Source organism: Nicotiana attenuata, unplaced genomic scaffold (genome assembly GCF_001879085.1).
Source record: "Nicotiana attenuata strain UT unplaced genomic scaffold, NIATTr2, whole genome shotgun sequence".
Taxonomy (NCBI): Eukaryota; Viridiplantae; Streptophyta; class Magnoliopsida; order Solanales; family Solanaceae; genus Nicotiana; species Nicotiana attenuata.
Genome location: NW_017674978.1, coordinates 2,354 through 17,262, shown reverse-complemented (window position 1 = coordinate 17,262; position 14,909 = coordinate 2,354). Strand labels below are relative to the sequence as shown.

The 14,909-nt window shown below is 37.8% G+C and overlaps 2 protein-coding genes across 2 annotated transcripts; both read right to left on the bottom strand.

Annotated features, from left to right (window-relative positions):
- Nucleotides 1-303: 303 nt before the first annotated feature.
- On the bottom strand, nt 304-1,670 carry LOC109219531 (F-box/FBD/LRR-repeat protein At1g13570-like). The gene is made up of 3 exons (XM_019383988.1): nt 954-1,670; nt 674-844; nt 304-585 (listed from the first exon to the last, which is right to left on the bottom strand). The coding sequence occupies exons 1-3, from the start codon at nt 1,668-1,670 to the stop codon at nt 304-306; spliced, it is 1,170 nt and encodes a 389-aa protein (XP_019239533.1).
- A 5,921-nt stretch (nt 1,671-7,591) lies between these two features.
- LOC109219532 (bZIP transcription factor 17-like) lies at nt 7,592-10,548 on the bottom strand. Its single transcript, XM_019383989.1, has 2 exons — nt 8,650-10,548; nt 7,592-8,200 (listed from the first exon to the last, which is right to left on the bottom strand). Exons 1-2 carry the CDS (start codon nt 10,457-10,459, stop codon nt 7,755-7,757), a joined length of 2,256 nt encoding a protein of 751 aa, XP_019239534.1. The 5' UTR covers nt 10,460-10,548; the 3' UTR covers nt 7,592-7,754.
- Nucleotides 10,549-14,909: the final 4,361 nt, after the last annotated feature.

Sequence of the window (14,909 nt, the reverse complement as noted above, 5' to 3'; positions counted from 1 at the left end):
CGTTGCGATTCTTAGTTATATTATAGCCGTTTATATAATTTCATTCATTAAGTTCGTACGTATCGGCCAATGGCAACCATAAACGTCCACTGTCTAGTAAGCTAATTTTTTCGAATGCATTAAGCCGTCTAGTAACAAACACACAGCAAATGATGAATGATTCACAACACGAAACATAAGAAAATTAAAACACGGTATGTAACAAAATTGTCAAAACACGGCATAACAAGATTGTCAAAACACGACATATTACAGAATTGTCAAAACATGGCATGTACCAGAATTATCAAAACACGACATATACTAGTAGTTTAATACAACTTCTGCGTTAGGTGATGCACACCTAAATTTTGAACGCTCAATTAGTGATTTGAGAATTTCATAATCTTCATAGGTCAATGCCTCGATTATGATTCTCATAAGAGCCGGAGACTTTGCCAAAAGAAGCTTCAACAGTTGCATGTGAGGATTTGTCCCTCGAATGCTCCTAATCACAATTATACTGAGGTTGTTGAATGTTGTATCTCCAAAACTTCCTTCCAAATCAAGATTATCCAGTGCTAGAGGTACCCCACTATTATCCACCTAAGAAAGAATTAAAAAAAACACCAAATTTAAATGAGGATCGGAGGTATAAAGAAGCCACTAAGTAATGAGAACTTAAGAAGATAACCAAATGATTAAGTAAGAACCTTGATTTCCAGATATTGTAAATATGGGAGCTTCTCATCAAACACAAAGCACAGGCGACGAAATATAATTCACTCTGATAAAGATCAAAGAGGTAAAGATGTTTCAACACAGTTAAGACGAAAGGGAAGACTAGTTGGTACTTCTCCTGCACCTGCAGCCAATAACTAGAAAGAACATCCCAAATTAAAAGGATGGCTCATAGCCCAAAATATATTCCATCTACGAAAATGCACTACGGTGAAGTTATGAAGCACATTTACCTTGAGACTATGGTTATCCAAATGGAGATGTTCCAGCGCACAAAAAGACTCAAAAAACCTAGTATAGTGATGTTTTGATTCCAGGAAATAGCCTCCCCTAAAAGCAAGCGATAATTGTGCCAGAAGAGGAACAGTTTTTAAATTGATAAACCATACTCTGCCTGTGAAGTCAAGGGACTTCAATTTGGGGGCATTAATTTCAATGACACCGTGGTAATTACCTGGGAGCAGAAACACCAATTGCTCGAGCAACGGGCAATGAGAGATTAAGCTTCCAAGCAATGTGGACAAGATTGTAACATTGTATAGCTTCAGGCTAATTAAACTTTCAAACCCTTTGAAGGCTTGTGGATGAGATATTAAACAATCTTCAAGAGATAGATGCCTCAAATGCACACATTTGAAAAATGAAGCAGGCAATTTGTATGGTTTCCCCCTGATCGGAAATTTAAGAATAAGATGTTCAATACCATTTTCAGAGAGGAACCCTATCAACTGTCTAATATAAGTAAAGTCTTCCAAATACGGAATTGAGAGTGTAAACTGCTTAACTTGTCCTTCATGACGGTTCAAAATGTGGCGGATAATATTTTCAAAGTAACTTATTTGGTGTATTTTCCAAAGTGTTTGATCAAGAGTAAGTTGTGGAATTCTACGCCATTTATATCTCCATTTCCTCGATAAGATGCTTGTTCTAACAGCATCTGGTAAAGGCATATGTATAAGAATATCATCAAGAACATCATCAGGAAGGTTGCTTAGTATATCGAAAGGTAAAGTTCCACTGCAATTTTTTTTTCAACTGGAGGCATCATATTAGGATTAGGATTATAGGGAAAATGATTAAGATTAGAATAAACGAAAGTTAAGATTAAGATTATGGAAAAAGAAGAAGAGGAAGAAGCAAGAAACCTGTTGAAATTCTGAAGATGGAGCGTCAAGGGACCATGGGCGGATCAACTGCAAAAACTAAATTTGGGCGTATCGATTAACTTCCCACGGAAGATATGTATAGTTAAACAACCCAAATTTAGGGTTCCAATGTATATAAATGAAAGCACAAAAAACACAAAAGTGCTAATAGGCGCTTTGGTCAAGTAAGGGTAGTTGTTGCTTTTATTGAGTAAGGCGTCGGGAGATCGAATCTCACCTTTAACAGGGTCAATTTTAATTTTTTCCTTTCAACCCAATCAGTTTTTTTTTTAAAAAAAAATGGTTAAACCAGTAGTTACATTTTTTATCTACTTTATTTATTTCGTTCTTCAGACTAATTTTTCCCTGGATTTTATTTTACCTTCCGCCTTTTTTATTTTTCCTTTTCTATTTTACCTAATAATTCCCTATAACAATAGCCGTTTATAACCTATGCTAATTATATCGTTATGATTCATAGTAATATCGATCGTTTATATAATAGTCGTTTATATTAAGGTCATACGTATCGGCCTACAACAACCATATAAGTCCATTCACTAATATGATTATAGTCATATAGCCTATGATAATATTATCGTTGTGATTCGTAGTAATTGACCGTCTATATATATAATTTCATTCATTAAGGACATACGTATCGACCTATAGCAACCATATAGGTCCATTTACTAATATGATTACCTATGCTAATTATATCGCTGTGATTCATAGTAATATCGACCGTTTATATAATAGCCATTTATACTAAGGTCATACGTATCGGCCTATAGCAACCATATAAGTCCATTCACTAATATGATTGTAGTCATATGACCTATGATAATTATATCGTTGTGATTCGTAGTAATTGACCGTCTATATATATAATTTCATTCATTAAGGTCATACGTATCGGCCTATAGCAACCGTATAGGTCCATTTACTAATATGATTACCTATGCTAATTATATCGTTGTGATTCATAGTAATATCGACCGTTTATATAATAGCCGTTTATATTAAGGTCATACGTATCGGCCGACAGCAACCATATAAGTCCATTCACTAATATGATTGTAGTCATATAACCTATGATAATTATATCATTGTGATTCGTAGTAATTGACCGTCTATAAATATAATTTCATTCATTAAGGTCATACGTATCGGCCTATAGCAACCGTATAGGTCCATTTACTAATATGATTGTAGTCATATAACCTATGCTAATTATATCATTGTGATTCATAGTAATTGACCGTTTATATAATAGTCGTTTATATAATTTAATTCATTAAGGTCATATGTATTGGCCTATAGCAACCATATAAGTCCATTGACTAATATGGTTTTAGTCATATAACCTATGCTAATTATGTCGTTCTGATTCATAGTAATATCGATCGCTTATATAATAGTCGTTTATATTAAGGTCATACGTATCGGCCTATATCAACCATATAAGTCCATTGACTATTATGGTTGCAGTCATATAACATATGATAATTTTGTCATTGTGATTTATAGTAATATCGACCGCTTGTATAATAGCCGTCTATATAATTTCATTAATTAAGGTCATACGTATTACCTTATTTATATAATAGTAAATATATAATTATATATATTTTTATTGGTTAATCTTAATTATGATAAAAGGAAAATTATGATTAAATTTTAGGACTAATGTATTCTAGCTTCTTTATTAGGAGGGAAAACAATATGACATTTTTGGACTAAAATGTTAAATACAATTTTCGGAGGGAAACAAAAGAAAAAGTAAAAATATGATTGGAGGGAAATTGAAAGTTTTTACTCTTTATATATCTCTTAAACACAAGAACAACATCTCCATCTCTCTAAACAAAATAGATACTCTAAACATGAATGCTAACGAATGGATTGAAGAAGAATTCTATCCATGGTTTCGGATGAAGGTGCCCAAATCGTACATTAAGCGTGATTTTCTGGTAATTTTATTTTTCTTAAATTTTCATGATTTGATAACTGTTGATTATCCCAACTAGCAATGAACCCTGAACCCAATTTTTATATTATGTTCTTGCAGTTTATTCCAAAGAGTATATGTGGCTATCTTCCTCCTATTTCGGTTAAAATAATGCTTCGATGTAATGGGAAGGAGTGGGCTGTGACTCTCACAAGTGGTGTTCGGACAAGACTCGTCAATGGGTGAAAACAATTTGTTGTCGACAATAATCTGAAAAAAGGGAATGTCCTTCTCTTTGAACTAGTTGAGGCTACATCAGAGGCTGTAATCTTCTCTGTTGAAGAGCTAGGATTAACTAATGCTTAGCTTGCTAATTTCTTCTCTTTAGTTATATGTAATGACTTCAAATGGATCATAGTAATAGATTAATATGATTGTTCTTTATAATATTATTTGTGTTTTTTCCATTTATTATTGTTATATTTATTTATTTATTTTAAGAAGACTACTGGTTTAAAAATAGCCAATTAAAATTGGAAAGTCATTTAACAATATATTTAGTGCAGAAGTCCCCCAATTCTTTTCTATCATTTTACAACCAAGAACAAGACTAGGAAGATTTTTTTTTTCCAAAAAAGTTTAAAAATCGACATTAATTTGCTCATAGAGAAGTGGAAAAATCAACACGGAAAATCAAAACCTAAACCTAAACCTAAACCTAAACGAACCTAAACCAAAAGAGAACCTAAACCTAAACCTAAACCTGACCAGGGATCAAATAATCTTTACATGGATTACTCAAGTCATCTAAGGTAAAACTATGACATAAAACCTATGAAGTGCACTGGCACTATATGGCAGAAGTTTAAAAAAAATCCAAAATCTGTGAAGTGCATGCCACTATATGGCAGAAGTTTTTTTTTTTAAAAAAAATAATCTAAAATCTGTATAGGCGGATGGATAAATTAAAGACAAGCTTCTATAATTAATTGTAGTCATGGAGGAGAGTAATGGTTGCATGGAGGAGTGTAATGGTGCATAGAGGAGTGAAATAGACTACTGGGAAGTGTAATGGTTGCATGAAGGAGTGGAAGGGGCTACTGGGAAGTGCAATGGATGCATGGAGGATTGGAAGGGGCTGCTAGGATGTGTAATGTCCGCATGGAGGAGCGGATATGGCTATTGGGAAGTGTAATGGTTGCATAGGGTCTCTACAAAGAGACTTTAATTCCTACTGGGAAGTGGAATAACTATTATAATTGAGAGATTATAATCCTCCCTATATATTTTTCGGAAAATATGCTAGACCTACATAAAACAATCAAACTGAAAATACTACTACATCTAAGCATAACGATGAATAGGACTCCGACCAAGAAAGTTGTTGAACAACCACTCCATGGTTCACCGGTTAGTCATAATATTTTGTACCAAGATCTTAAGCGTGACTATAGCAAGCTGAAGCGTGAGGTTAATGAATTGATTGAGAGGGTGGTTCGTGATTCAAGCATTGATTACCTAAAAAGTGTGATGTTGGAGGAGCATCCTCTAACTTCACTCTATACTATGCTTGACGATATGCCCACACCATCCGTCCAGAATGGAGCTAAGAGCAATTCTATCATTGTTATCACTAGTGATACCGAATCCGCTTCCAAGACCTCAAAATCTCTTTCCGTGAACCAGAATATTGAGTAGTCCATGCATTATGAAGTTTTATCTCAAGTTGTCTTTTTGCTTATGGTGATGTTTTTCTAATAGTCTATGAAGTTGTCTACCCCTTATGGTGATGTTTTTATTTATCTTGTTATGTTTTGGTGATGTTATCATGCAATCTAATATTAATGAATGAAATTATTATTATGTTTTGAATCTTTTTTATTTTTTTTATATTTTTTTATGAACTTTTACCAGATTACCTTGGGGTCTTATATTAGCAAAAATAGAGTTTGATGACACAACACAAGGGTATAGAAAGCCCTTCAAAAAATAGTGAGGCATAATGATCATTTGATTCAAGTTAACAAAACAGTCCTATTGTCTTCAATATTGCAACTGTTCGTTTGATGCCTAATGAAATGAAAGTACTAATAGTAACATTTGTAAGGATTAATTAAGTCCTCTAAAATTGGTCAATTTATTTTCCAAATTAATATATAGCACATTCAACTTATGACACCAACATTGGACAATAGGAAAATATATTGTCAATAAATATGAAGATAGTTTAGTACTTCAAGATGCAAAATATAGCACATAATGAACTTATGAAGATAGTTGATGAGTACTTGAAGATAGTTGAGTGCTTATGAATCAATGTAGTCCGGATTAAAACAAGTGCAAAATGATAACAATTTGGCACTTACAAGGTTCCAACAATATAGACAAATTAAGATATTCACTTCAGTTCAAAAAAAAAATTCAACAGACATATTTTATTTAATTCCAACATGGAGTACAAAAGACAAAGGCTTTAGCATCCTAAATACTCTATTCTATAGAGGTTGAATGCGGCAACCAGTAACACATCAAACTGATAATATTCAAACTAAACAATAGTCAAAAGCTGAACAAAATACTCTTATCAACAATCAAACTGAACAATTTTTTGAAATCTTTATCCCTACAAACATTCCAGCTAACAACACAGATGACATAGCACTTGCTCCAACATCACTTTCATCAACACACGAACTTGAAGATTGTTCTTCACTGTAAACATTTTCTTTTTGGAATTCATTGAATGCTGCTACTGCTTCATCATAAGATTTGTAAGACTTGAAGATGCTTCCTTTGAAACCTATACCATAGGAGCACACTCACACCAAGAGTTGTATAATCCTGGTTTTTTACCACGAAATACCACATACACCTTCGATGCCGATATATTATCAGCTTGAGATCAATTTCTAAACTCATTAAAGTTGTTATGGCTTCATCATACGTTTTAAAGGCCTTGAAGATGTTGCCCTTGACACCAATAACCATAGGAGCACACCGATGCCAAGAGTTGTACAATCCAGGCCTCTTACCACGAAACACTACATAAACTTTCGAAGCATTATTCCTCTTCCCGTGGTCCATTCCTTAATCTAACCCTAAGAAAGATAAGAGGTGAAGTAGGAGAAAACAAAGATAGAAAAATGGGGGTTGGAAAAGCTTTTTAGGTTTGGCCAAATATATTAAGTGTTTAGGGTTAGAAAGTGACAACTTTAATCATAAATGCCAGTAGTTTAATTTTTATACGTATTTCCTCTAATATATTACCTGTATATTTTAGTGTATTTCGTTTAATTGGTACAATATATGTATATTTTAGTGTATTTCGTTTAACTAGTATAGTATGTATATGTGCTTTATGGAAAATGATAGCATGCATCTTGGGAAGGTTAGACAATTAAATTAGTGAGAGAGAATTGTTGAAAAAAATTAAATTAAACGAAAAATCTGCCAAAGGGTATATATGGAAAACGAAAATGCACAAATATCCATTATGCCCTCAAAAGCCGTGCGAAGTTATCATTATACCCCATTCTGGACATTTGAGTCATTCTTGGTTTGGCCAAATATATTTTTCGTTTCAAAAAAGTATTTTTCGGAGAGAAACTACTTTTTTCTCCTCAAAGCACTTTTTTTCCTTTCAAAAGCTTTGGTCATTAATTTTAGGAAAAACGCACTTTTGCCTCAAAAAAAACTTGGCCAAACAGGCTATAAGTAGGCAGAAGATGATCAACGTCTGCTTCATCATATTTTACGTTGCGAGTTGAGAAGAGAGAACAAGGACCAAATATTGGGTTTTCTGTTTTCATTTGGGGATGCTAAATAATTGCCAGTAAAACTACTTCTTGTTGTAGTGTGTAAAGACTATATTTAACCTGAATCTACAAAAATTGTTCAGGGATCAGTAAGATGCTTCTACAACATAACTTTCTCCATCTTCAGGTAGTCACTAGAGGAACAGATCCTTTAAAAGGAAGCATACAAGAGTAGGTGACATACTTCACACTATCTATCAATACAACAACAAAAATCCGAGAGATGGATTTTGGTCCCATCATTCCATCACCATCAGCATCACCTGCCTCTCTTGGATCAACTAGAACTGAGACAACCATTGAAGAAAGTGAATTATTTCCAGTGAAGTCATCTTTCTTTCCACTTCCTCCAACATGTTCTTCAGAAATATTGTGAGTTACTCCCGAAACAGGAACAGAAAGACTATTAAGGATCCTTCTATTTCTCCCCTTGTTGGTGCGTGTAGTAGCATTCTGCCTCTGCTCCATAGAAACATTCCTCACAGTGGTAACAGGAACTATGCCTCCTGGAGATGAGGACACATCAAACTGGAACACTTCAGTACACATGCCTGAACTCAACATAGGCTCTGCACAAAAGAGAAAAGAAAAACGTTAAATAGTCGGGCAGGGGGAGGCTGCTGCGAACACGAAACAGAGCCAAAATGCCCTATTTATATTTGATTGAGACATGTGCCCTCAATAGGAGGCTATAGTAAGATCAGAAATATAAGGCACCATTGCATAAACAGCAACCCGGAAATGGATTGTTGGAGTAGAGAGAAATTCCTGTTATACAAACCGTGTGTATTCCGAAAGCAACTATTTATTTAGAAGACAGCGACTTATAGTTGGATTTGGCTCTGTCGATATTGGTTTAGTTAAGAGAAAAAGGTGCGAGAGAAAGATCTCTATCCTATTAAAAAAGGACTAAGGACAAATATATGAACAATATAACATATTTTTCTTTTCATAAAGTAATAATCAACAATATATAATACAAATGATGTATAATAAAATGAGATTTATCAGCACTTACCAGCAACACCTTCAAGGAACCATTGCTGCACAGTGGACTTTGCTTTCTCTTTATCCCCAGAGCCAAGAGCCCGTTTTCCATCAGCAGGACTGCGGTAATGATGGGAATGCCTTCCTGGGATGGCAGGGGCCAAATCTCCAGGAACTGCAAGACCCGTCTCTCCACTGTTTTTCTTATCTTCACTTCTATGAGATGCCATGGCTTTCTCACTTGCCAAAACAGAATGAATGATCAAGTTCCCATCAATCTTCACAAGTTTATCATTCCTGGGAACATACAATGAGGCCATTAGAGGCTCACTATCATTGCCCGAGCGAACAAAGTCATCTGTGCCGCTATTGAAATTTGGCTGATCATCTCCTCCCTGACCTCTCCGACCACAATTAGTGCCATAATCCCTCCCATTATGTGTCCGTGAATAACTGCTCCCGTTCACTTGCCCATCAACAGCCAAAACTCTTCCACGATGCCTTTCATTGTGCCCGCTTCCAGAAATATCTCCACTTGTAAAAGGTTCTCTCACTCCTCCGTATCTCATATTTATCACAGGAACTAATCCACCAAATAGGAGCATGAAGAACAACAAGCCAAGGAAACTAACACTCGCAACCTTCTTGGTTTTCATCTCAGTCTTCTTAATCTCTACTTTCTTACTACCCTTGGGTGCAGGAGCCGCTGCTTGTGGTTTCAACCTAGGAATAGGAACCAAAGGCACTTGTGATCCTTGTGGCTTCACCATATAAGGCGGAGCACAAGGCATCCAAGGATACATCACGGGGTACATTCCGGGGGGTGGTGGAGGCATCTGGGAAGGCACTGGTCCCATCTGTGACCTTAAGGTGGCATTCTCGGACATTATGTATGATATCTTAGCATTCAAATCTTGAATAGTTGAATGCATAGTCCTCACCTTATCCTCTAACTCCTCAACGTAATGCTTTTTCCTTTGCCTAGAAAGCTGAGCACTTTCCCTATTCCTCATCAATCTTGCTTTCCTCTTTTCATCCCCTCCTTCACTATTAAACACATTGCTACATTCAGCCACATAATTAGATTTTTGGTATTTGCTTACATTGTTTGAATCTTCTTCCCTCACTTTTTTCCTCTTCAATATGGAGCTACACTCATTATCTTTTGTATTCATCATTTCCTCTAATTTAATGATGTTCTGTTCTACTACTACTCCACATTTTATGGGAGAGGAAGTTACCGATTTGCTGGGACAGTTGAAAGCTTCTTCAGAGACATGGGAGCCACAATTGCCAGAACCCTGCGACTCCGGTGAAGGGCAGTTCGAATCATAGGATCCCTCCTTGTTGTCATTTCCAGAATCCTCATGATTAGACCCATTAGATTCGGGGGGCGACGGCACATTCAGGTATCCAGAGACGTCTGAGATTTGGTTCGACGCTACAGTCAAAACAAGGGACTCACTCGAAGTTTGCCCTCCAGAGCTATGACACGCCTCGGACGTACCTCCGGCGACGGAAACATGACGTAATTCCGGAGACGACTTGAAAACCCGAGAAGAATCGTTAAAACCTTGGATCAACTGTTGACCAAACCCCTTTGGGTCAATCTGACCCGTTTCTAGAGAATTGGAGTTGTTGAGAATGGCAGCATCATCAGGAGGGAAGATGATATCTAAGTCGAAGTCGAGGTCATCAAACATGAATTCGTTGTTGAATGCTTCATCACAAATGACGTTACTACTGTTATTGTTGTTTCGTTGGTCCAGAGGTGGATCAGAGGCACCGGCAAAGTCGTTCGCCGGCGGCGAATATGGATCGGCCACCAATGGATTTGCCATTTCCGGGGCACAGATCCAAATAAGTATATGGAAAGTGAGATTGCAGAGACAAGAGAGGGTTTATGTTTTAGGACCTAAAGTATGGGGTCTTAAGTTTGTTACACTTATTTGACGTAAGGTGAACGGTACGTTACACTCGATTCTCACGCTTTGATGAAGGATGTGAATTTCACGCTCTTGGTTATTTTTTGAGATATGGTCACATAATATGTCAAACTTTCTCCTCAAAATTTGTTAGATACAATACAACAAAACATCAAACGTAAGATAATTATGAACTAGTATATCAGTATGAACCAAAATTTAAAAAGAACTTCTGTTTTCTTTTTTTTTGGTTTCCCACCCGGTGTTCGGTACCCGCATTGGAGCCCGACTATATCCGGATTCGCTCCGCGTAGGGCCCCTTTCGGGGGAAGCCAATGTTTGATCAGTTTGGAGTTAATTTTATCCATGGTCATTGAATTTTTGGGTTTGTTACCCAAAAGTCACTTTTCTTTTCTTTTTGTTACGTAAAAATCATTTAACTTTGTGTTCATTACACAAAACTCACTTTTCTTTCTTTTGTTACACAAAAATCATTTTACTTTGCTCTAGTTATCACAAAAGTCCCATTTTTACTTGAAAAGTCAATTATGCCCTTGACATTATATAAACCTTCATATTTATGTAATACCTTCTATATTATATACTATATAATATATTTTTACCTATGTATTTTATTTATAAATAAAATAACTTAATATTATTTTATTTATTATTTTTATAATATATTCGTATATTTAATTTTTTTTCTTAACGTTAATTTTCAAGATATATAGTATATAATATAGAAGGTATTACATAAATATGAAGGTTTATATAATATCAAGGGCATAATAGACTTTCCGAGTAAAAATGTGACTTTTCTGATAACTAGAGCAAAGTAAAATAATTTTGTGTAACAAAAGAAAGAAAAGTGACTTTTGTGTAATGAACACAAAGTTAAATAATTTTTACGTAACAAAAAAAAGGAAAGAGACTTTTGAGTTACAAACACAAAAGTTTAATGACCATAGGTAAAATTAACTCATTAGTTTACATGAAGATTTCAAACAAGCTAAAACTTATTTTTCTTTATGATAAGAATAATGTCGTAGATATTATCGTCCAACTGTTATATATTGCAACGACACATTTAACTTAAAAGTATCTCACAAGTATCTTACATAAATATACTAGGTATATTGTTATTATTATTGTTATAATACCTTACAAGTATGTTTGAAAATACACTACATACTTAAGGTTTTGAATTCCATTGAGAGACATATTAGTGGATCGTATGGCTATAGTTCGTTGTTATTTATTCCATTAAAGAGATGAGGATGCTTTAGAAAAATGCTTATTAGTCTAAGTTTACCACTTATCAAACACACGCAACACTAACTTAAGAAAAAGGGTACTAAGATTTATATTTCGAACTACTTAATGTGCAATATTTGATAATCACAAAAAGTTTAAGAAAAGGGCACTAAGATTTATACCTCGAACTACTTTGATTGTGCAATGTTCGACAACCACTAAAAGATTATGTCAGTACTTGTAAGAGACAATCTAATTCCGAAGAAAAAATATCTCATGATTATAAATCTAATGTAGCTTAGATATATAACTTAGAGGAAGTGGATATATGTTTCTATTAAAAATTAGCAATAGAGAGTTGTTTGCTCAAAAGTTATCACATATCTTATGAGTATAAAACAATATAAATAACTCACGGGAAAATCATAGCAAATCGTAATAATCCATTGGACCAAGCGAGGAACATGAAAATAAGTACTCAAGGTTAGGGGGAGAAACATTAAAAACCTTTATTGATAATATTGGTTTGGTCTGCCTCTCCATGAAGAGGTTCAGAGCCTTACAATGGTGTTTTCACTTCCCATAAGATGTGTATGTTTTTCTCTTCTCTCTCTCTCTCCTCAATAGTGGTGAAGAAGCAGCCCCCTTTCTAGGGCTTCCACTCTTAGTATTTATAGATGTGAGCTTCGTGAGCTGGCAATAAATGGCCGTGGCCACGCTGAGGTTCCGTCCCCATGGGAAAATGAATGGGCTGTGCCCTCGTAGATTAAATCGGACAAGAGTCGAATCCTCTTATGAATAAGTGGCCATATCACTTATTAATTATGGATTAGCTCAAGACGAAATTAACTCCGTTAATTACCGTGAGGTCAGATTCTGACCCATACAGTTAGTCCCTCCGCTTATTGAGGTCGTGTTTCGGCCGAGCTCGATGAGCGGATTTCATCGATTCTGATTCGAAAAAACTCGAATAAGGGGGTCGACTTATTGACGGCGGCGGCCTTAGCCGTTTACGCGTTGGAGATGGCCGTAGCCTTTCATATATTGGAGAGTTCTTTCATACATTAAAGATGGCCGTAGCCTTTCATATAAAGGGGATGGCCGTAGCCTTTCATATATTGGAGATGGCCGTAGCCTTTCATATAATGGCGATGGCTGTAGCCTTTCATATATTGGAGATGGCCTTAGCCTTTATATAATGGCGATGGCCGTAGCCTTTCATATATTGGAGATGGCCGTAGCCTTTCATATAATGGCGATGGCCGTAGCCTTTCATATATTGGAGATGGCCGTGGAGAATGAGTATGCGCCGGGTACGTATTTGGTCACGTCCAGAATTTTGAAGGCGTACGGCGCATTCTTTCAGCGTTCGCAGGCCGTTGCGATTATTCTGACGGCGGGACGTTGGCGGATGGCTGAGAAGCCGCTTCGCGGAGCTTGTCATAATGACGCATGCTTCGGCAGAACCGAACCGTTTTACGGTTGGTCGTGCAGTTAATGATGGCTATTGGGTTTCGCGAAAGCCATTTATGTTGCCTATAAAGGTGGGTTGAGGCATTCATTTCTCATATCTTCATTGTTCATCTGAGAGAGATTCTGAGGAAACTTTTTCGTTCTGCTAATTCATCTTCTCCTTTCTTTCCTTTGATTGTGATAACCTTTGTCTTGCCCACCGAATTCTATCCCTTTCTCTTTAGTAGATCAACAATGGCAGGCAGTTCTTCCCACGATGCTCTTCCGATAGATTTTCCGGTAGTTGAAGGGCCACCTCCGGCAATGGGAGGTGCAGAACAGATAGAGACCGGAGAAGTTCCGTCGGTTGACGAGGTAGTTCCTCGGCCCGGAGGTCTGGCGATTGATTTCACTGTCGACGGTGGAGAGGACCCGGTGGATGAAGCCCCGTTAATGGGGGAGATTGGGATGGCCCGATTACGGGAACAGGGGGTCATTCCCACCCATGCAGACATCGTTCTCGCTAGAAGCGAGGAGAGGGTCCACACCGACCGCAGGGGATACTGCATTTTTTACGCCTATCCTTTCAGGTTGGGGTTCAAGATCCCGCTCCCAATGCTGGTGGTGGATTTCTGCCGTTATTACGGGGTGTGCCCGGGTCAGCTCACTCCTTCCCTCTACAAATTGTTGGCAATGTTCATCAAGTACGCGGAATTGGCCCGTAGGGAGGTCACGCTGCAGCATGTGCTTAGTCTCTACGCTCCCCAGAGAGTCCGTGGCACCATGATTCAGGCGTGCCCTCGTGGGTCGAGGGGCCTGGTCATGAGATTGGATGACGAGGTCGACCCTCGCCCTTTCGAGCACTTCTTTTATATCAGGACCAAGCATCTGGTGGCGGATGCTACTGGGTTCCCAGAGGCTTGGAACCATGCACGTAAGTTCTTTAGTGGTTGAATTCCCTTTTCTTCCCCTCTTTATGATTTGTGATCATGAGCGTTAACTCGTGTCGTTTTTTGTAGCCGACAGGTCGCCGCCGGCCCCATTGTCTTGGATACGTGAGTGGGTCGAGGCCGTACTCCCCCATACGGTGGGGATACGCACATGGGCGTCTTTCTGGGAGAGGCATGGCCGTAGGCCCGTGGCAGGTAAAAAATTGATTTCTTCTTCTGTTCCGCTTTGTTTCAACTTTATTCATCAACTTTGTTTTCCTGTGATCAGGGAGGGCACGCCGCATCAGGGCCCCTCAGTTGGCCTTCCGTCGACCTGGTGCAATTGCTCGGCTTACTGCAGCGCCAGTGTCGCGCCCAATACCGAGGGCGGCATCGGTTGAATCTTCAGTGGCTCCTTCTCCAGCACGGGCCCTACTTCGGGACGAGGGGTAATCGGGGGTTGTGCGCCCTAGAGCGGAATCGCCATCAGATGGGGAGGAGGAGAGACCATTGATAAGGCGTAGGGTCGTGTTCACGCCGGCTCCTCCTGTGGTAATTAATTTGGACTCCCCCCCGGCGGATGTGGAGAGGAGTGCGGCGTGCGACGCCTCGCCTTCGTAGGTCGGACGAAACAAATGGGGGTTGGTCCCCGGTTCGGGTCGTTAGGTTCGGTGAGTGAGTACCGTCCGGCTTCGGTCGGACTCAATTGGTGGTTCCACGTCGCTGAG

What these genes read in the sequence shown, in the direction of transcription:
- LOC109219531 (XM_019383988.1), bottom strand. Translation starts at nt 1,670, where the DNA reads ATGCCTTTACCAGATGCTGTTAGAACAAGCATCTTATCGAGGAAATGG. An exon ending in TGGATAACCATAGTCTCAAG is followed by an intron (nt 845 to 953) that starts GTAAATGTGCTT and finishes TATTGGCTGCAG; the next exon opens with GTGCAGGAGAAGTACCAACT. An exon ending in GGTTCTTACTTAATCATTTG is followed by an intron (nt 586 to 673) that starts GTTATCTTCTTA and finishes ATTCTTTCTTAG; the next exon opens with GTGGATAATAGTGGGGTACC.
- LOC109219532 (XM_019383989.1), bottom strand. Translation starts at nt 10,459, where the DNA reads ATGGCAAATCCATTGGTGGCCGATCCATATTCGCCGCCGGCGAACGAC. An exon ending in GTTCCTTGAAGGTGTTGCTG is followed by an intron (nt 8,201 to 8,649) that starts GTAAGTGCTGAT and finishes TCTTTTGTGCAG; the next exon opens with AGCCTATGTTGAGTTCAGGC.